This window comes from Leucopleurus acutus (genome assembly GCF_964270905.1).
Source record: "Leucopleurus acutus genome assembly, chromosome: 5".
Lineage (NCBI taxonomy): Eukaryota > Metazoa > Chordata > Mammalia > Artiodactyla > Delphinidae > Leucopleurus > Leucopleurus acutus.
The window spans coordinates 136429144-136450755 of record NC_139147.1 but is presented as its reverse complement, the minus strand read 5'-3'; the positions used below and the strand labels follow the sequence as shown (position 1 = coordinate 136450755).

Genomic DNA, 21612 nt, shown 5'->3' with positions numbered 1-21612 from the left:
TCTTAGCCTCACAGTAGATGGCGCTTTCTAGTTTTTTTGTAGAAGGGTGGAATGATTCAGAAGCAAATTCATCTGATCACAATTTTGCCCTCACAAAAGTGGGCACATTCCTCAGGTAGTCCCAGCGGGGGACCCTGTTCTCAGAAAGACAGGGTAGGGCCAGTCTCCACCCCTGTCTTTCTGCCCCGGGCCCCTCTCTGGACTTGCTCTCCCCAGTGTAACACAGGACCAGTGGTTGTGAGGTACAGCTGCTGGCCTGAGTGACCCAGCCTCCCTTGTCTCCTTTCATTGGTAAATGTCTAACCTGGCCATTATCACTGGGACCCCCACGGTGCTTCTAGAAATATTTACGCTTTCTTTTTTTAAAGCCTACTTGTGAATCCCAAAATTTGAGTCCCTCAATTAAACCGACTTCTGATGAGTTGGTTTGCATAATGGGTAAAATGATGAGGTTTTTGGCCACAAAATGGGTGTTACTTTATCAGCAAAATCATAAGCAACTTGGGAGCTTGTAATGACCCTGCCCGCTTGATTGTTCTTCTAAGATATGAGTCCCATAACTTTTACAATCCCGAATTGCCTTCCCCTGGTTTTAAAAATTCTTTTGTTATCTCTCCTAGAATATCATAGAGGGAAGATTTAAATTTTTAATTCCCAGCCCCTCAATATGCATAATGGAAAGTATAGCTCATCTGAGGTGATATCTGCAATATTGAAAAGTTTTATATAAATCAATTAAAAATGCAGTGGCAGAAATATTTGTTTAAATTAACCTGACAATAGATTATTTTTGTCAGCAGACAAACCAGTGTATCGAGTCAATCATAACCTAAAAATTATTCATTTTATAGGTTCATATTTTTATAGTTTTTTTTTTGCACATGGCATATACAGATATTCAGCAACAGTTTTTCTTAGTGATCATCATAACTTTGAAGAGAAGAATAAATATTGTAAATTTTTCATAGTGACTTAAGAATGCAACATGATAAGAAATTTGCTTCATAATATTACAGTATAAGAGCACATATTTATTGGGTCAAGGGATATGGGAAAAGGTAAGTTTCCCAGGAAACTTCTGCTTTAAACAGTCTAATGTATTTGCCTTTGATAGAAGCCTTTAATAGTGCTTCTCTGCCTCTTACACCTACTAGGCTCAGCTCGCTTTGAATCTTATTCCTTTGAAATGCAACGTTATTATGAATGTAAGTTGTTGGGCTTTGCTACAATACACAATGCCCTCAGGAATTGTAGAGGTGTATACAGTTTTTTGCCACTAACTAAATGTCCCAGACTGTGCCGTTTTTGTATTTTCCTCTGATCCCCCAGCTTACTGCTGCTTCAGTGTTGCAGGAAATCTTTTGCTATATTTTTACACTCACTCATTCAAGTATGAGCCTTAAAGCGTCTCCAAGCCCCTTGGGTGAAAGAAAGTGTGGAGTATGCTGTTCAGGGGGCTCTTTGCATTGACATTTGTTTATGATAAATGTAACTCAGGTAACAGAGATGGGGGTGGATTGGAATAAGGAAACCCATCAGCCTTAGTTCGTGGAAGAAATGCTGAGGGCCTGAACCAGAGCAGTAGGAATGGAAAAGAAGGAACAAATTCAAGACGCCTTCTGAAGGAGTAGAATTGACAGGAATTCATGATTGTTCGCTTATGGAGGAAGCAAAGAAGAAAAGTCATATTTTTAAATTGAAGCCATTTGCTATGTTTTTTTTATTATTAAAAAACAGTACTAGCCAAACTAGAAAAAAAAATTTAATGCAAGCATAAAGGAGGAAAGAACATAAGAACTAACCATAATCCTGATTAACTAGCGATAACCTGATTTATGTTCTTTGCATACATATCACATATGTATACACATATATGTGCGTGCACATGTGTGTGTGTATATATATGCCTTTCATTCATTCATATGCTATACCCACCTGTTAATTCCCTATTGAGGTATATTTAAGTTGTATTCAACTTTTGCTGTCACAGATAATGCTAATGTGAACATTATTATGGTTAAATATTTGTATACATCTTTATTATTTCCTTATGATTAATTCTCAGAAGTAGAATTATTGGATCAAAAAAGGCATTTGTGTTTTAAAGGTAATTGCTAGTCATTTCTACATTCAAACATTTCCACCTTGCGCTTCAGAAAGTATATACCAATTTATACTTCAAATCACAGCCTTTCAGCCCAGGTGACTGGGTGAGTGGTGATGCTGTTAATTGAGTATATATAGGCAGAGCCTCGTTTGTGGGAGGAAGATAGTGGGTTCAGGTTGGGATGTGGTAGCTGAGTTATTTTCATTAACTCCCTAGGTATTTCACATTCCTTTGCATTATCTTTGTGATAATGACAAAATAATAAAAATAATAACAGCTGACATTCATCATACTGTTACTGTGTGCCAAGCCCCTTGCGTGAATTATTTCACTAATTCTTACAACACTGTGAGTGGTGGTAACATTACCCCCATTTTACAGAGGAGAAAATTGAGGTCTAGAGAACTCAAGGAACTTGACCAAGGTTACAGGGCTAGTCAGTAGTAGAATAGGTGTTAAAATGAAAATCCAGGCTTTCTTAACAAATAGATCTTAGAAGCACATTATGAAGACGAGACGAAGTCACAGTAATTAAGTTGCATCCTCAAGAAAGTATGGTAAAAAGCAATGACGAAAGAATGGATTCCAAAGCAACTAGTCTACCTATTTTTCCTAGCATATTGCTAATTCATCTCTTTTTTTTTCATTATTCTTCCCGCTCTAAATATTGCCCATTCTTAAAAGCCAAACCAACATGACTCTACATCAACAAAGACTTCCTTGACCCACCCCAGTGGATCTCTTCTTCCTCTCCTCTTGGTTCCCACTGGATGTCCGCCCCTCACTGACCTTCACCGCATACTGCTTTGCTCTAGTAGTTATTTTTGAATGTCGCCTCTTCCCAAATATACTGTGAGCCATTTAAGGGAAGTACTTTTGGTTAAGTCCATCAGACCTTTTCGTAGTTATCACGGACCAGGCACTGGGCTAAACGTATCCTGTTTCATTTGTACCAGCCACAGTCTTGTGAGATGAGTACCATTATCATCTGCACTTTGTAGAGGAAGATCTGGGGCTCAGAGAGGTAATTTGCTCAAGGTTGCATACATAAATGCCTATAACAGGATGTAACCCTTAACTGGTATACTGAGGTGGTTGAGAGTAACTGGAAGGACCGTTAGTATTCAGGTGGGCAGAAAAAAAGGGGAGAGCGCTTTCCTGTTCGAGAGAACAGTATAGGGAATGAGAGTAGAATGTGGGGAAATGGGCAACAGTTAATAAATGGTCCGATGAATTAGGACCTAAGTGTAGATTGAAGGAACCTTCAGTGACCTCTAGGGAGGATGACCTTTTTCTCTGTCTTGGGAAGCTTTGAAGGTCATTTTGAGCAGTGGGATAACCTTGGGTAGTTTGAAAGCAAAGACCAGAGCAGTGGTTTTCATCCCAGCCTCCCTTTCCAAGGGCATCTCAAAGAGGACTAAGGGGATTCAAGAAAGCTTAATTAAACCTGTGCATTTACCTATCAGGAAGTTCCACAGACCAAGTCAAGCATCGTATTTATTTGCTTCTTGTAGGGATCACAACTCTCTATGATAACCCTTGTTTTCTCATTCTTCCCCAAAGCTCTAGTCATCATTGGTATACACTTTCCCCTAAGTTAAGAGAGGAAAAGGAATGATTACTTAAAGGCTGTTTTGTTCAGAAATTAAGATAATTGTCCATTGGACATAATTAAAAAGAGTGTTTGGTACCTAAGAGCATCATTCAAGGAAAATGTACCCCAGCGCTGACAAGTCAGTGGTGGGCAGAATGGAAAGGAGAAGACGATTCTTTATGGTAGAAACAGAGGTGAAAATTGATGCAAGTATTACAGCATGAACCTTAGGGATATGGTGTTTTCTGTCTTTTAATGACATCTTGCTATGAAGAGTGAGGAGAGAATAAGAACTTAAGATTTTTTTTTAAAACAAACAGATGCGGTATTTTATTTTTTTGGATTTTTTTAAACTGAAGTATAGTTAATTTACAATGTTGTGTTTCAAGTGTACAGCAGAGTGTTCAGTTTAATATCAATATATCTATTCTTTTTTCAGATTTTTTTCCATTATAGGTTATTACAAGATATTAAGTGTAGTTCCCTGTGCTATACAGTAGGTCCTTGTTGGTTATCTATTTTGTATATAGTAGTGTGTCCATGTTAATCTCAAACTCCTAATTTACCCCTCCCCTCCCTTAAGATTTTTAAGACAGAGAGTATAAGTGTTAAACAAGAGCCAAACCATATCACTGAAACTTACGTAATGTCAAAAATACATCCTGGATTGAGAGGGAAAAACAAATTCTTTTTCAAAGTCTGTATTCAAGTATCAGACAGGTAAGCCAGATTTTTATTTGTTTCATTTAAACTTTGAAGAAACCATCCTGAAAGCAGCTTTGAAGCCTATGAAAAAATAATCTTTAAATTAGATATCTTCCAAATATACTTTTTTTAAAGTAAAATGAAGGCTTTCTTTGGAAATTCTCTGTTTCAGTCGAATGAAGAGATTATCTTCATGACAGCTAGTTTAATATGTTGTCTAGAATTTCATAGTTTTATCTTCAGTCCTCCTTTTTCTCCTCAGATTCTTCTTGAAAATACTCTTTAAAACTTTCCTGACAGTCTTAAGTGAGAACCATCTTTATATTTTTATCTACCCTGGCCATCTTATAATCTTGTTACGCACCAAACAATCTATAGGAAAAGAAACAAAACACCATATTTATGTGTTCCCTCAAGTCAGTGGCTTTGAGAAGGTAAAAAAGAGGTGAACAATCAAACCACAGAAAACAAATGATGTCTTTTTTTTTTTTTTGGCTTGGTTAAATTTTAAGCAAAATTGAAAAATAAAAATCATTTACCAGTGGTTCTGAATATTCCTTCTAAATTCACTGACTTTTAATGTGAGCTTCCCCTAGATTGTAGAAACATTTCTTTTCGCAAATGCCAAACCTCCAGAAACTCTGCTAGATGCGCTTAACCTCTTAAAGACAAAGTGGCAAAAATTTACTCAAGTGGGAAATTTATGGGTAGCCATTTTATTTCCTATTACTACCGCAGTATGGAAACCCACGGATTTTTGGCTAAGATATTGAGTCCCTTAAATAAACTATAGAGTCTGGAGAGAGTTTAAAACAGTAACAGTTTAGACATTTAAAATAGTAATAATTTAAAAAACTAGTATGATTGGGGGTTTTTTCCCCCAGCAAAAATACAAGCATCAGAAACCACACCTTGAAAATAAAATATATTTGGGGATACACACACATATGTTCCATTTAAGTAGGTTTCTTTTTAAAACCCATCTTTGAATAAAGTGAGTATAATGTGCTACTTTTCGAATGGCAGATGCATTTATTGCTGTGCCTCTGTTCAGATTTATTTCCCATGTTTTCTTGAATCCAACCAATGTTAACTTAGCAGGAAAAAGTTACTTGTAGTGCCTGCTGAAATTCTCTTTACACAAAGTAGATATTAGTAAACTGGGAAGGAATCCATGTATTTCCTGCTAATCCCATAGAGAACATGTATCTTTATTAATGTTAATGGTGGGGACCTCTCATTATGTTATAGAATAATCTGCTTTAGCAAAGGTTTTTCTCCTCAAGAACTTCATAACATTTAAAGGTTAATATGTTAGGTAAAGAACAATATCTTAAGATAAGCGTTTTTATTACAGGACATGATGGGATGGTTTTTATTAAATTATATGATGATTTGAATGGGGAGAAAAAAGTGCATCGCTTCTTTGCCCTCAACTTTAATGCCTTTAATCAAATAATGACCTTCTGGAAAATAGTTAATTTTCAGCATTTGGAAAGATCAATACCACTTTGCCACCAAAAAATGGCCCAGACGATGAAATCTGATGTATTTAAAGTATCATTTCACCCTTTTAACCTAGTAAATAATTGAAAATGCTTTCAGTAGTGCTTTGCCGCTGTTTTGTTTCTCACTGTTCAAAGTGTTAGGATTGTTCTTGAAAAAAAGGGTTTAAAGTTGGTATGTGAAGGAAGGATGCAGGCCTCACACCCAGAAGTGGGATTGTACCCCCATCAGGCCTTGTGTGTCTCTGCCTTAGGGGCATGGAAGAAGTAATATGTTTTAATACTATATTTGAGGCAGAGTGTATATAAAATACAAAAAGGGTGGAAATGGAACCCTTCTGGAACATTCAAGGGGTGGTTTAAAACATCATTAGTCACTTTGCATCTTTTGTGATATCTTTCAACCTTTATGCTGGGGTAAAAGATTCAGTAGTTCTGACAATTAGAACCCATTTCCCCCCCACCCCAGCTTATAGAACATTGATATGAAATTAGCCATGAGCACAGATAACTTTGTAAATTTAAAAAAAAAAAATTGCCCTCTCTTAGCATGTTTGTGGGCAAATTAAAAACTGTCTTCATTAGCATAAGTAACAGATTCTTTTAAAAGTAGAAAATTATTTGCTGAATGATAAATTGCTAGCTCTCTAGTTAGGTGTTGTTGAAAATGTACTCATTCAAAATGCCTGGTGTAGTTTAGTCTACAATACTGAAATTTTTTTGTGTGAGAAGTACTATTTAATGGATTATGTACTTAATCCTGTTCCTACTACTTGCTAAACTGTAATTCATGCTTTCCACTAGAATGTTTGTATCAAATACCTCCCTATTTAGATTGATTTCTTTTAATATCATATATTATTATACTATATGCCCCAGAGATTGGAACAAAATACTCCTGCAAATAACACATGAAAGATGAGGGTAAGGGGTGGGAGAATAAATACAGACTGTGAAATGTTTTGCTTTTTAGAACTCAAATTACCCATTCTGGTTTGTTTTTTTTTAATGTTTTTTCCTTCTTAGTTGCAGGGAGAATTATTTGTCATTTTTCTTTCTCTTTTTATAGCTCTTGGGTTTAAAATGTATATGTACATAACAATCATATATACATATCTGTATATTGTATTAAGTGACTCTGTTTTTTCTCTCTGAGAACACTGAAGTCTCTTTTCCCCTGGAAAACTAGTTGTGTTACATGCTCCCAGCTCTGTCACAGACCAGGCCTTGTAAGGGTTCTCCTTTTATGTGTGTGAGGCTTCCTAGGTACAATAAATTCATTCGTGAAACGAGGTTGCTTTCCTGACTCAGTTAAAAATCACTGTGCACCCCTTATCTGTTAAAATGATAGAAGCAGCAAATTGACTTGAATTAACTGTTCTAAAAAGAGTGGAGTGGAAATCAGAGATTCAGTTTGGGTGGAAATTAAGCAGCTGAGAGATGAAGGTGCCAGGATTTTTATTTCAATGTGGTACAACAAGATTCTGTCGGTAAAGCACATCATTAGAATATTGAGTTTAGAACTGCTAATTTTTCCTTTAAAATGAGCATACAGTCATGTGTTTCATGGACCATGATAAATTGCCATTGTGTTGTCATTGAGTTTGTTTTGCTTTTTTTCAGTACTGGTTTGGCAGTCGTTCTGCATTTTCTCTTTTCCTTTTTCTCCCCCTCTGATCTTCCATGTCTTTCATAGATTCCCTAACCAAAACCAGTCCAAAGAATGTTATTGATTTCATACAGTCTGAGGTTTAACATCTTTACCATTTTCTTGCTTACAGTGGCAAGACATTTACAGATGGTTCTTGGTTCCTATAAAGTACATAACAGTATTTCCTTTGTGGCAGATGGATTCAAGACTTTTAGTTCTCAATAAATGTAGGTTTACAATACATAACTTTACAGGATTTGTGTTGTATATAACAGGTTTGAACATATTATCTCAGAATTCATCTGCATGGCATTTTCAGCTTGTTCAGGGTCCATGCCAGTTTTTTTAAGTAATAGGGGAAGTGCTGTGATTGATAGCAACAGCTCAAGGCGTGATTTTGAATAGAAACAAAGGGTTTAGAACAGAAGGTGTCAAATTAAACTTTGTCAGTTTGAAAAGTAGGAACATCCTGAAAGTTTTACTTATTTATTTACATGTGGCTACTGTTTATATTTTGCCCTCTTTATATTCAGCGTAATGTTGCTTGGCAAATTTACTACATTTAAAGTTTAGGTTGTTCCTTGTGCCATTTTAGTTTTCTGAGAATAGATCATTCTCATTATTTTAAGGCTGTTAGTCTCCTGTCTTTTCTACTGTTCAGAACAGTTGTGATCTAATTTTAATTGTCAGAGCAGTTCCCTACCCCCACCTAGGGTCTTATGATATTTTAAGTCCCAGAGACCTGGCTTAAAAGGTAATTATGTTCACATTTTGCAACAAAGTGCAGCACCTTATTCACCTCCTCCACCCAGTAAATCTATGCATGTATCATTTAAAAAACCAATCTAGTACATAGGGAAATCATTATTTTTATTTGTTACATATTACTAGTATTCTGACATATCGTTGTCTTTATTTGCCCTAACAATATGGCTTATGGAGAAGCGACCTAGGAAAAGGTATTGGGGAATTGGAAAGCATTTGGTTTTTTTCGTCACTTTCTGCAAAACATAGATCAGATTACTGTCATCATTAATAGAGTCTCGATCGATAGGATTTGAGGGCGTCAGAATATTCCGACGTGTTTAAATGGTATTATAATAAATTGATCTTCTTTTTGCCAGTGTGAATTGGGAATGAGCCAGTTGATTTCTCTGCTGACAAAGAACTAGCCTGTCAGAATATCTGTTTTCCGTTATTTGTTGAGGGCGACGCACAGCACACCGCTCCTCCCCCCATTTTTGTTTTTTGGAATACCCTTGTAGAACTAACAGTTCCCAGCTGCATGCACCGTTAAATATTTTTCTAAGAAGCATCTGATTTCAGTCTCTTAAAATCATCACGTCTCTTGAAAGGCTAGCGGAGACATGCTTCAGATTTATAATTCATCACATTATTTTTAGATAAGGAATTAGAAGTATTATTTAAGGGCAGAGGTTAATAGCAAACTACTGGAAATGTTATGTTAGTCATGCGCAATTAATAAAAATAAGAATCCGTCTCATAAGTATAGAGACAAAGAAGGGACAATATGAGCAAAATATTTGTTGAATGAGTCAGGGCTCTTTTTCTGAAATATTTGTGAAACCAGCATGAGTGTGATTGTTTAGGAATTAACTATCATTATTAGCCGTTTTAAAAGAACTAATGATTTTCTTTTCCAAAGAACATCTGTGATCCACATGTTTGTTTTTTGTTCACATATATGCAAGTGCTAACTGATCTCTGTGTTACTTTTAAAAGTTTCTAAAAGGATTCGAGAAATTATTGGAGTTCTTCAGCTTTCTCTGAGAAGATTTTCTTACATGAATCGTTCTTAATTTAACTTTTAGCAATTTTTAGTTACAAGCATTTATTGCTAAAAAAAAAAAAAAGACATGCTCAATGTTAAGCACTTATTGCAATAGTATAATTCTAGCTAAGTAAAGGAAAAAAAAAAACTGTTCTGTTCTTGATGAACCTTCTAACATCTCTTGAATGGTAAATAAAATTGTAGCAATTTGCTGTGTTTAGGCATGGCGGCCTGTCAATTGCCATAGCTGAAGAATGGAGACAGGGGTTGCGGGGGGTGATCTTAACCATAGTTAATATTCAAGCCTTCAGGAAGACAGATCTAAAACCTGCCCTGCATCAAAACATAGAGGTAAAGTGTAAAGAAATAGCTTAGATGTAGGAAAATATAAAATATTTTCATGGCTTAATCGAGAGAGCAAATATTTGTCAGTAAGAGCTAAATAAATATCTCTGGGGCACCATATGCAAGTGGGTCTCAAATGTTTCAAATACTCAAATACAGTTTTGTAGTTAATGTTCTATTCACATAAATAGAGCTAAAATGTGACATGTCACCATATGATTCCAGAAAGAAGCATAGAACTGCCATGGTTAGAAGAGAAGCACGTTCAGTGACACTGTCATCACAATTACTTTTATTTTTTATTGAGCTAATATTCTTTCAGGTAAATCTTCAGTTTACTGTCTGTTCTCTTAGCCTGGAATTATGCATTCAGTAGCATCAAATGAGTGCATGATTACATGACCGTCTGTAGGTTAATTATTTGTTTAATTAAACAACGTGTTGAATGGAGAATCAAAGGCCTCTTAGTTAGGGTTAAGGCTAGTAGATGTCATGAGGTTTAGCAGCTGTCACCCTTGACTGGGTGGTAGGTGTGCCTTGGGAAGCTAGTATTATCAGTCTCCATCTTTCCTTTTAAAATATTTCAAATAGGCCATTTCAGGGAGAATAGGCCTTGCTTCTTCCCACAGTTAGAAGAGAATTTCTCCAGTGGTTCAGTTTGAGAAGGAAAGGAAAGTCACACCATTTTCTGATGTCACCCAGAAGTAACAACAACAAAAAAGCAACTCCCTTTGGCCAGTTCTAAAAATCAGACACTAAACTGTACTCTTTCCATTCCCATCCAACTAATTTACTTAGAATTTCCAAGAAACCCCTTTGTCTTAGGTCGAGTTCCCTAAAACAGAGGCTAAGATAAGGAATCAGGGGCTCATGATTTGGTGGTGAGGGACCCGGCTGGCATTCAGGAGGACAAGAAAGTGGAAGGGGTCAGGAAAGAATGTGGTCTCAGGTAAAGTCCGTATTGATGGGGAAAGGCAATAAGAAGGTTGGGGAGGGCCATCTCTGGCCATCTCTAAAGGGTAGAGTGAGTCGTCACTGTGGGGCAAGAGGGTGGGGCAGCCAGTCACTGGCCACCCCAGGGTGAAGGGGCTAGTGAGGGGTGGAGTAAGCATCCGGGCATCTCCAGGTGCGATGGCTCCAAGACATTTGTCCAGAAAAGAGTATGGTTGTAGGCCGACAACAGGCAGCACGGCATCTGGGGCTGGTTGCCTTGGCTGGTGAAGGGGGTGTGGGTGGGACCTCTTCCCTCTTCCTGTCCACCCCATTGCAATCCATCCCATTGCTTAGTGTCCATCATGGCGGCCAAGATAAAGAAGGTTTGAGATGATGATTAGAGAATGTGAGACATGAGAATGTGAGACAGCGTACTCTCTTGGACCACTCGGTTCTTGAGAATCTGAGGATCAGAAACTGGGCCTTAGGAGGCATCAGAGAGGTTCAGGTTTTGGCATTCGTTGGACATTTCCTTGTCTCTTAGCCCAGGCATTCTATTAAAATGCTCACTTGATGAACCATGTGTGTACATAGCAGCAGGGAGGACTCCGAGGTGTCTTTCTGGAAAGTTCTATCTTGGAGAATTCTTCTAATGCTCATTCTAAATACAGTGCCTTACCTTGGACGACATTCTTGCTCACATAACTGCACACGTCCTTTCTCTCTCTTTCCTACACACACACACACACACACACACACATGTTCACACAGGGTTGCCTTTCTAATACAAAAATTATAAACTTAGGGAATCCTTTTAGAAAACAAAATTATTCTAAAAGCCTGTCCTAGCCCTTCTTAAATACCTTCAGAACCTCAGATGGCCACTCATCTGACAGGAAGCACACTCAGCCTTGCTTTTCTCCTCTGACACATTCTGCAGACTCCATGGTAAATGGGTCTTGCCCTTGGAGTCTGAAAAATAGGACCCTCCTTTAAGATGCAAATCTGAACGTGTATTAGAAACAGAGCCTGCTTCCGCGATAGCCACAGCTATTCTCTCTTAACAGGTTAAAAAAAATTTTTTTAACAGATTGGGGTGTTTGTATTTTATTTTATTTTTATTAGTTATTTTTATTTGCGTTGGGTCTTTGTTGCTGCACGTGGGCTTTCTCTAGCTGCGGCAAGCGGGGTACTCTTTGTTGCGATGCTCGGGCTTCTCATTACGGTGGCTTCTCTTGTGGAGCACGGGCTCTAGGCACGCGGGCTTCAGTAGTCGTGGCGCATGGGCTTAGTTGCTCCGCGGCATGTGAGATCTTCCGGGGCTCTAACCCGTGTCCCCTGCATTGGCAGGCGGATTCTTAACCACTGTGCCACCAGGGAAAGTCCTGGAGTGTTTTTAGCTTGTGAAAAAAGTTAACTTCACAGGGTTCTTCCTTTTTAGCTCCTAATGGAAAATGTCAGCCGACCCCCCTTCACCTCCCCCTGCCATCAGCCTGAACTGACCTGTTATGCCTTTGTCTCTAAGGGGTGGCTGTGTGAGCTATTACGCTGGAAAGAAGATCCTTCTCCAGAAAACAGGACCCTGTGGGAGAACCTCTCCATGATCCGAAGGTTCCTCAGTCTCCCTCAGCCTGAACGTGATGCCATTTATGAACAGGAGAGCAACGCGGTGCATCACCATGGCGACCGGCCGCCCCACATCATCCACGTGCCCGCAGAGCAGATTCAGGTTCGTTTACCTTGGCCAATTCAATATAACACTCAGTAAATAGAGGTTTAAACTTAGCAGGGAAACGAGCATTTCTCTTCTTTCCACCAGTCTAAACATAGGCTTCTGAGCAAGAGATAACAATACACTGCCATCTCACTCAGGGGGAGAAAAGGAAAATGAACACACGTTTTCCAACATGTGTATTGTGTTCCTCTCCTTTCATCTCCCCTCCCTCAAAGCAGTGGAACCCCCTTCTACACTTATTTGGCAAGTCTGTCTTTGTTAGAATTGGGTTGTTTTGTTGTGTGAGAGCTTAAGAATTTTGTCGCTTTTGAAAAATCAGAACTTTTAGAACGCCACCTCTTTTTTAATGAGTACCAATACTGTCCCCGAGGAAAGGCATGACTGCTGTTTCTGTACAGGAAGTTAATTGGATCATAACTGTATACCTTGGATTCTGTCCAAAAGAGAGGAGGGGAGGGAAACTAAATTGGCTTCTGGCTTCTGACTCCCTGGCCCTGCCTTCACTTTGTAGCTCTATCCTCACAGCCTTAGGGAGCACAGGTTAGGGGTGAGTCACGTTTGTCTGTCTTTCCTTTAGAGCCCCTCTCCCAAGACCCCTGGGAAAGGAGAGTCTAGAGGCGTTTTCTTGCCAGGCCTGCCAACCCCTGCACCGTGGCGCAGTGCTGCTCCACAGGTGAGCCAGGCACAAGTTAACCTATGCCAGCAAGAGAGGGACACACAGAGAGGGTGGTGCCAAGACCTGCTCTCTTGGTCAGGATGCTCAACCTTGCAAAGGCCGTGCTAACCGTGGCATTGGCCGAAGATCCCTGTGCCGGCAGAGTCAGCCTCGGGCTCAGCTTGTCACATCCCGCGACCTGTCTCCACTCATCCACTGAGTGGATCCACTAAATTCATCCCCAGTGAATTCAGATTGGGAAGCTCTGGGTCCAGGTCATTGTTGGCCTCCATTGCTTAGGAAGTGTGTTGAAATTGAACTTGAGCTGTACAAATTATTTGTGTTAAATCTAAGGGGACGCTTTTAGCTTTCCCCTTTCAGAGAAAATGCCATTGCCTTCCAGAGTCCTAAAATTCTATGCTCTCTTTGTTGAATCACCTGTATATTATTTCTTGGTATTGCTATTGGGGGGAGGGGCCGCGGGAAGGGGAGGAATACACACACATACACATATGTACACAATAATAGCGTTATGCATCCACTAAGGGAAAAAAACCTTTGACTATAAAAGTTAAATTGAGAAAGGGAATCCCTTAGGATATCAAGCACTAAAATAATCGTGAAAGCCTGAAAAACTTACTGTTTAGCAAAAACAAAAACAAAAAAGATATGTGTTAAGTTAAAAAAATAGTACTTGTTTGAAAATGTAAATTGTTTTTAATAAAATTGCTTCTTAGGAGGATTAAGGAAATACCTAGGGCACCGTACAAATGTTCTAGTATTATGGTCTTCCTCGGGTTGATTTGCTTTGCTAAGAATCTTGGATATGGAGTGTATATATTATGTGCATGTGTCACACGTTTGTTATGTATGATTGTGTATGGAAGTTACAGCACATATACAGATACTAATTATGAAAAATTGTATACACTAAATTTAAATCCTAATCACATATGAGTTTAGTATAGATAAAACAATTTGCTAGCCGTTGTGGGATGGATGGAACCTTTATTTGTTGGTAAGAAAAAAACTTGCAGTGTCAGCCCAGTGCAATTTTGTAAGAAATCTGTGTGTCTGTTAGACTGAAACTGCCTAGTAGGACATTCACACGTGAGAATCTCAAAAACCCTTTGGATTCACAAGGGCTGTGCTGCAGAAGACCAGAGGCTTACCCATTTTATTTGCAACGAAAATAAGACTTTGTATGCGTATGCTTGCTCAACGTTTTACCCATCCAATGAAATGGGACAAAACACTCATTTCCTTCCCCACGTCTCCACAGCTCACCTTTCGAAAATGCCTTTGAAATCCTTACTTCCCAATCTTCATTTAAAATCTTTGTCAATTATTGATATCATAATTTGCTTTGCTGTCTTCGCCTCTGATGCGTATCCTTCTGGTGAAGTTTATGGCTCACATTTTCAGAGCGCCGAGTTCCGGCCACCGTGAGCTAGCCTAACCTCTGATGAGGAAGCCCAGGAGCCCCCCCAAGCCCTCTTAATTCCACCCTTTCTGGTGATCATTTTGATTTTCTTCCTAGTACTGTGGACCATTTAGCTGGCTTGCCTTTCCGCCCAGGATCCCTGTCCCCGTCCCGGTCCAGGCCAGGTGCATGTGGGATCCCTGACCATGTGCTCGCTCGTTGGGAGGCCGCATGCGCAGTGGCCAAGAACGCCGCTGACCCTGTGCTTGTTTCTTTCCTGCAGCAGCCGCAGGCGCAGCCGCAGCCGGCGCCGCCCCCCGCGCAGGCGCAGGTGCAGCAGCCTCCGGCCGGGCCCCGGCTACCCCCGCGGCAGCCCACCGTGGCCGCGCCCGCCGAGGCGGAGGACGAGAGCCGGCAGAAGGTGCGGCCGCGGACCAAGATCTCGGTGGAGGCGCTGGGCATCCTGCAGAGTTTCATTCAGGACGTGGGCCTGTACCCGGACGAGGAGGCCATCCAGACTCTGTCCGCTCAGCTGGACCTGCCCAAGTACACCATCATCAAATTCTTTCAGAACCAGCGGTACTATCTCAAACATCACGGCAAGCTGAAGGACAACTCGGGCCTGGAGGTGGACGTGGCCGAGTACAAGGAAGAGGAGTTGCTTAAGGATTTGGAGGAGAGTGTCCAAGACAAAAATGCTAACACCCTTTTCTCGGTGAAACTAGAAGACGAGCTGGCGGTGGAAGGGAACACAGACATTAACGCCGACGTCAAAGACTGAGATGAAAGTCTTCTTTTCCTCCATCAGCACCAGTGAAATTGACTAACGACACGGAAGGTCCACCCTGTACTCGCTCAGCAAACCTTGTTGTCCATTGTTTGGCCAATGAATCTTCAGAAACTTGCACAAACAGGAAAGTCGAGAAAGGATGATACAGACTGCACTAAGCGTTTTGCTCTCTTTTACAAACTGCTTGGCAGCCCCAGGTGAAGCATCGGATTGTTTGGTATTAAAAATGAAAATTTGTGTTCACGGAACACACCCAGGTGTGTACCCCGTAAGCATGATACCAGTGATTTTTTTTTAATTATTATTCTGGAGCCTCAAACAAGCATTATAACTTCTGTGATTATTATTTCCTTCCTTTAATTATTTCTGTAACACTTCACACTGATCTTTGGAAACTCGCCCCTCGTTTAAAAAAAAAAAAAGAAAAAAGAGTTTGTTACTCTATTGTATGTTACAAAAGAACTATAGACTGTGGAATGCAGTTTAAAGATGACATATGCCAACAAATGCCTTGTATTATATGGCACTGCCGTAATTCAAATTTGTTTTTATTTTGGAAATAAAAGTTCACTGTAATTTTTTTTCATTCTCATTGTTACATGATTTTTTAAAAAATGAAAAGAAAATGTGAAACACAGTTTAGTCCTCATTATTTATTTGTAGATCCTGCAGCATCATGTTGTAATTAATTTTTTGGAAGTTTCCGTTAAATGTAAAATTGCTTCTCTTGTTACCATACTGATTCTTTTCTATTTATAAATGTATTTTGATGGGCAGTAAAACAAAGTGTCTTAAAAGTTTTAAATAGATAAAATGTGCTTTACACAGTTGCCTATAAAAAGTGCTCTATGTTATCCAAGCAATTCATACTATAAGCTTCACTCTTATTGTTGTATGCAATTTTTACTATCATGCAAATAAGCTTAGGTAAATAAAACTAATAGATCACCTTAGAAAATTATGCAATTAATGTGAAAATAATTGATGTTTGCAATGTGTCTTCCTTTGGTTTACAATCAATTTTAAAGCTACATCTGTATAAAATTTCTGTATAAAGGTGTTATTTCTTTTTTATGAGTTTATGGCTATGAAAACACCAGCTATTTTGTTACAGCTGGCTGTTTTTATAAGTGTATCACAATTTTCTTTATGCAGAAATGTTCTGATTAGGAGTGGTTATTGACTGTAACTACACAATTAAAATTGTTTGTATGGTATGACAATGGTAGGGTTTGTCTGCTTATGTGAAGTAACTTACAGAGTCCAAGACGGCCCTCTAAGTTAGATGCATGTTAATACTTTCTTGATATTTTGCAGATCTGAAAAAGAGCAATTGAAAAGTCACTTGAAACACTGTATATTTAAATCACAAACACATGCTCACTTTTTAAGTTTAACAATGAAGACGATAACCTGTTTTTGGTTAATATATTAAACAGAGATAGGAGGATGGTCAAAAGACTCGCCAACAGAGACATCAATTCAGTCTCTAGCAGATAGGTGCTTAGAATGGATTCATCTGCATTTACTTCACAATACTTCCATCATGGCGACACTTTTTTTAAGCTGATGTATGAATATTTTTAAAGGCCATTAATAGTAACATAAGTAGGGGAAAAAAATGGACCTTCTGTTTAAAAACTCCTTAGTAAGCAATGTATTTTTTTTTAAGTTGTAAATGGAATATAACTTAATAACTCTGAGCTTATTTGGTTGTGTATGTCATAACTATAAGACCTCCGTGAAGAAAATAAGAATAACATGCCTGGAATTGAAACACGCACTTCAAAATTCTTGCAACATGAAACTCAGTAAACTCCAAGATATAAAGTGAGGTGTGCTAGTGGTCATGAAAAGGATTGGGGCCAGTGTTGCAGTTTTTGGTTATTTTTTTTTTCACATTCACATTATCTTTTGCTTCTTTTTAAGATTTCCTACTTGTTAGCAGGTGTCTGTTTTCCTTTGCTTCTAAAATCACCCACTCTCTTCGTGCCTATCTTTTTCCCTGAGCCCTGATGAGCCCATCGGTGGGCAACTGGACTGCTTTAATGCTGAATTTAAGAAAATAAAATGAGATGGCTGAAAACTCCCAATTCAGCTTTCAAAGTTACTATTTACTTTTGAAGCACAGCTGAACAAAGGCACCTGGTTTGCTGTAAACTTAAAATTATATTGGAAAAGTTTTCAATTCTTTTCATTAAATGAGAGAACAACTTTTAAATATTCTTGCTTATTACTAGGGTTCAGAAAATCATTTAAGCAAAAGAAATTTGAGATAAAATAGAGTAGATAGTGTGTATTAAAAATAATAATTAAATAGAATAATATGCCAGGAAGCTTAAAGAAAGACAACCTATCTTCTTTCTTTTCTCTGAGTTTAAAGGGAAAACCTAGAGCAGAGGGTAGTTTTTTGTTTTTTTTCTACACCAGCACAACACCTAATATAAGGTGTCACAGATTTAATAACATTTAGAAGGAGAATTTGGGTTGCAAATAAGATTTTCTCATTCCCAGTAACCTCCTAACTTCTTTGGAAATAACATTTTCAATGAGTTGCTGAGTGTGTATAAGAAATCAACATGACAATACTAATAAAATTCTCACTTAGGCCCCTTAACTCAAGCAACATGATCTTGCTAATATGACTTTTTAAACCAAAAGAAAAACACATGTGTATAAACAATGACGGTCATGATGGAGTGAGCAAAATTGTTTTCAGGGAAGATGGCACGTTTTGCAAGAGGTTTGTCGGGGTAACCTTCCACATGGCTCCCCCAACGTCATATACTGCTCATACCAGCCCCAGTGTTGCCAGAGACTATGGTAAAATTCCTTGAACAAACTTCACTGTGTCCATGTATTTCAGAGACTTTTAAAAGATGGGCATGACAGCGCTTCGTGCTTTTAAGACCTTAGCAGAGTCAGGTAGTTTACGGGTAATATTCAACCTTGTGCATCTGAATCTGTCATGGATTCCTTCCCTCAGCACTTTGCCACTAATTTGTATTACACTCTGTGGCCATATAATACTTGCACATTATGCAAAAAATAATGTTGATAGTATCTCCTTGGCACATAATATGCAGAGTTGACACATAACATTTGAAAACCAAGGTAACTGATACGTGTGCCCTAGTTGCGTGGCACTAGGTTACAAAGCCTGTACATATTATATATAAAATGTGTATTGATTAACAATTAGTCCTAAGGAATTCTGAGCTTAAAAGAAGTGGTTTTTTTCTGCATTAGTGATATCTATATCTAACTGTGCTTATCTAAAATATATAGCTTGAATAGAAAACATTTTCCATTTGTTCAAGATTGAAAACGACAATCTCATACATTCCATTATTCAATTCTGCCCTATTCCATATTGTTATCACTGGCTGATATTAAGGTCCTTGACTGTCACGATATTATCAATAAAAGGTATTCTGCACTGCCTGGTGATATTTTCAAAAAGAGCAATTAAAATGTGTATACCTACGCTATTATATAGCCAATGGAAATTGGACTATTGTGCTAAAGCAGGCCAGAATTTGCATGATAGTGTGAAAACCAATAGAGGTCCAAAAATACTAATCCTATCTAAAATATCAGAAGATACCGATACTGTAGTTAACCTTACAAATAAATACTTTTTACTTTTTAAGGGAGCATATCATGGATTCAGCATTTCTGAGACAATCCATTTAATGTAAATACTAAATACTTGCATGTCTTTCGACAAAGGCTAAATTACATCTGTTAACGTGCACATATTTGATGAAATATGAAGTACCCTCATTTAAGAAATGTGATAGAAAGTATATGTCCAGTATACTATTACCTGCTTAATAATACCACATGTTAAGTAAAAATAGTTTGGAATTCATGTTTAAATGATGAACAACATTTTAAGCCTTCCTTACATTACCCCCCTTATGTGGATCATACGTATTTCCAAGTTTAATTTTATCAAAATAATTCTACAAAAATGCCATTTCGGTTTCTTGCCCTGTATTAAGGTTGTATATTAAGTCACCTTCTTCTGTCAACTATTTCAACTGCTAATATCCCTCTTGTGATCAAAAGCACATGACTAGGGCCCTGTTCTCTCTGATACTAGTTGATGAGGTGGTGGGTGAGGAAAAACAGAGCAGTACATTATTTTTGTTGCCTTGCAAAGAAAATACAGAGAAACTCTAAAGTGACATTTTGCACTGAGTTAAATGTTGCCCATTATTTTTTTACTCTTAGTTGCATTTTTTTTACTGTTATTGAATATTTGCATTTTATGGTATTCAAATAAGTTTTCATGACAGTGACAGTCTCTTTTCATGCTCTTATGCCCCCCCCAAAGAGAGGATGTCCCATGGGCTGCTTTGATTTTCCACTCACAGAAGAACCATCAGTACCTGTTAAATGAGAACGCTGAGAAAGTTCAACTATTTAAGTGTGTGCATTAATTCACTGAGCCTGTGGCAATGTGCTACAAAATAAGCATTTGTTCAGCACACAAACCTGTCCAACAGCCTCTTTCACCTACTCCACCTTTGTTTCCAATTTTAATTTCCAAATATTTGTTCTACCAGATCTCATACCAAGGCTTTCTACCTTCTGAGGCCCCTCCCTAGCATGTCCCTCAAATATACTTAAAATGATAATAGCAACAACATTGGTAGAATGCTTCGTTTTACAAGGCACTGCCACACCATCTTTGTTCCACTATGAGTACTTAAGGCAGTCACAAGGGAGGGGAAAGTCAAATAGGGTAACTGATTTGTTCAGCTGTTAAGTGGCTATATTTGTTTCAAACCCAAGTCTTCTATCTACAAATTTCTATCTCTGTTTACTGCTTAATAAGAGCTTTTCAAATGCAGAAAATATAGAAAAAATTAAATGCAATTCGATATTGTCAGAAATAGAGTATAATGTATTTTACTAATAAGAAAAAGTCCATCACTAAGTAATTGAAATCAAGTGTATGAAATATTAACCCCAAAACTCTGCTGTAAAATGCATATACACCGATTTTTTTAAACATACATTTTATTATAGGAATTTCCGAATACACCCAAAAAAGTAGAGAGAATAGTATTTATAATGCACCCGCAAGGATTCATCACCCAGTTCAACCATTGTAACATTTTTCCGTTAATAAATACTTTGTGAAACTTGTTAAAATTTTGATGAAACGTATGAAAATATCGAAACTATTCGATGGGTTTTGCCCATAATGACGTGACATCATCTTGCTTTTGCAAAGTAATGAATTTTCTGGTTTCTAAAGAAAATATTAAAATGAAGTTTTCCTCGGAGCTCTCTGAGAATTTTCAAAAAGCCAGTTTTAGAGAACTTTTGAGAATTCCACAAATATTTGTAACAAAAACAGAGAGGCAAACCAGCCGCTCTTTATTTATAAACAATACGTGCTTTCATATCACTGTTGAAACTAAAGTATATAATTTTCAGTTATGCATAATAAAATATGTAATTAAGCAACATTCCATGGTGGATTAAAGAATTAAAAGCTTCAGGTGCAGAAAAGAATTTGTTGGCATTTTCTTTTTCAAGGTGGTATTTTGAGATGTTACTTTTCATTTTCCTTTGACATCTTATACACAAATAAATAGACAGAAACAGGGGAGAAGCAGAGAAACAAAGAATTGGCTTTACTAAAATGGACCTGAAAAACAGAGTGAGGTAGAGTATTTGCAATGTGCCCATGAAGGCAAAATTAAAAAGGACAGAAAAATCTTCTTAGCCCGGGGAGAAAAAAAAATCTCTTAATAGGGGCATGTGCTCCAAGAAATAGAAATAACATACAAAGTTAACTGCATTTGGTAATTTCAAACTACATTAAATTAACACACACTCCAATTGATACAGTCCAGTAAGCTTATTTTTCAAATGAAGAACTGAATCTAATTAATAATTCTATGCTAGAAACACTGAAGTTCATAGAGGCGTTTGGCATGTATCCTATTTTTAAAAAAGGGTAATACTTCAAATAAAATCAAACCACTCAAATGTCAGAATGTGTCAAGATGATTCTGAAAATAAATTATTCTACTGAACATCTAAGAAAAAAAATAACATAGAGGTGAAACTCTGCATCTAGCACCAGGAGAACTTTCTACCTAATATCGGCAGTTTTTCGTGCAATGCTTTAACTACAGTTACAGTCAGCCATATATGAACAAGTAAATGCAACATTTTTTGTTTATATTACTCAAAGAAATATGCACTTGTGAGCAAATAAATGAATGAATGAGATCAGACCATTTAGAAGAAGTGTTGGGGTATGGTATGGAATGAGACCCATATCCCATGGACAATCCTCTTGGTGGTGGGTTTTTTAAATTAATTAATATATTTTTTAATTGAAGTATAGT

At 37.8% G+C, this 21612-nt stretch overlaps 1 protein-coding gene across 4 annotated transcripts in view; it reads left to right on the top strand.

Annotated features, from left to right (window-relative positions):
• The window catches only part of SATB1 (SATB homeobox 1), a 228755-nt gene extending 211956 nt beyond the window's left edge, over window positions 1-16799 (top strand). For 3 of the 4 annotated variants that reach the window (XM_082840034.1, XM_082840035.1, XM_082840036.1), the window contains 2 exons: window positions 12158-12361; window positions 14729-16798. In XM_082840034.1, the coding sequence (XP_082696160.1) occupies window positions 12158-12361; window positions 14729-15226 (702 nt within the window). In that variant the 3' untranslated portion in view covers window positions 15227-16798. Of the gene's footprint in view, window positions 1-12157; window positions 12362-12944; window positions 13056-14728 lie in introns of all 4 variants that reach the window. The other variant, XM_082840037.1, reaches the window with a different exon arrangement.
• The last annotated feature ends 4813 nt before the right edge of the window (window positions 16800-21612 follow it).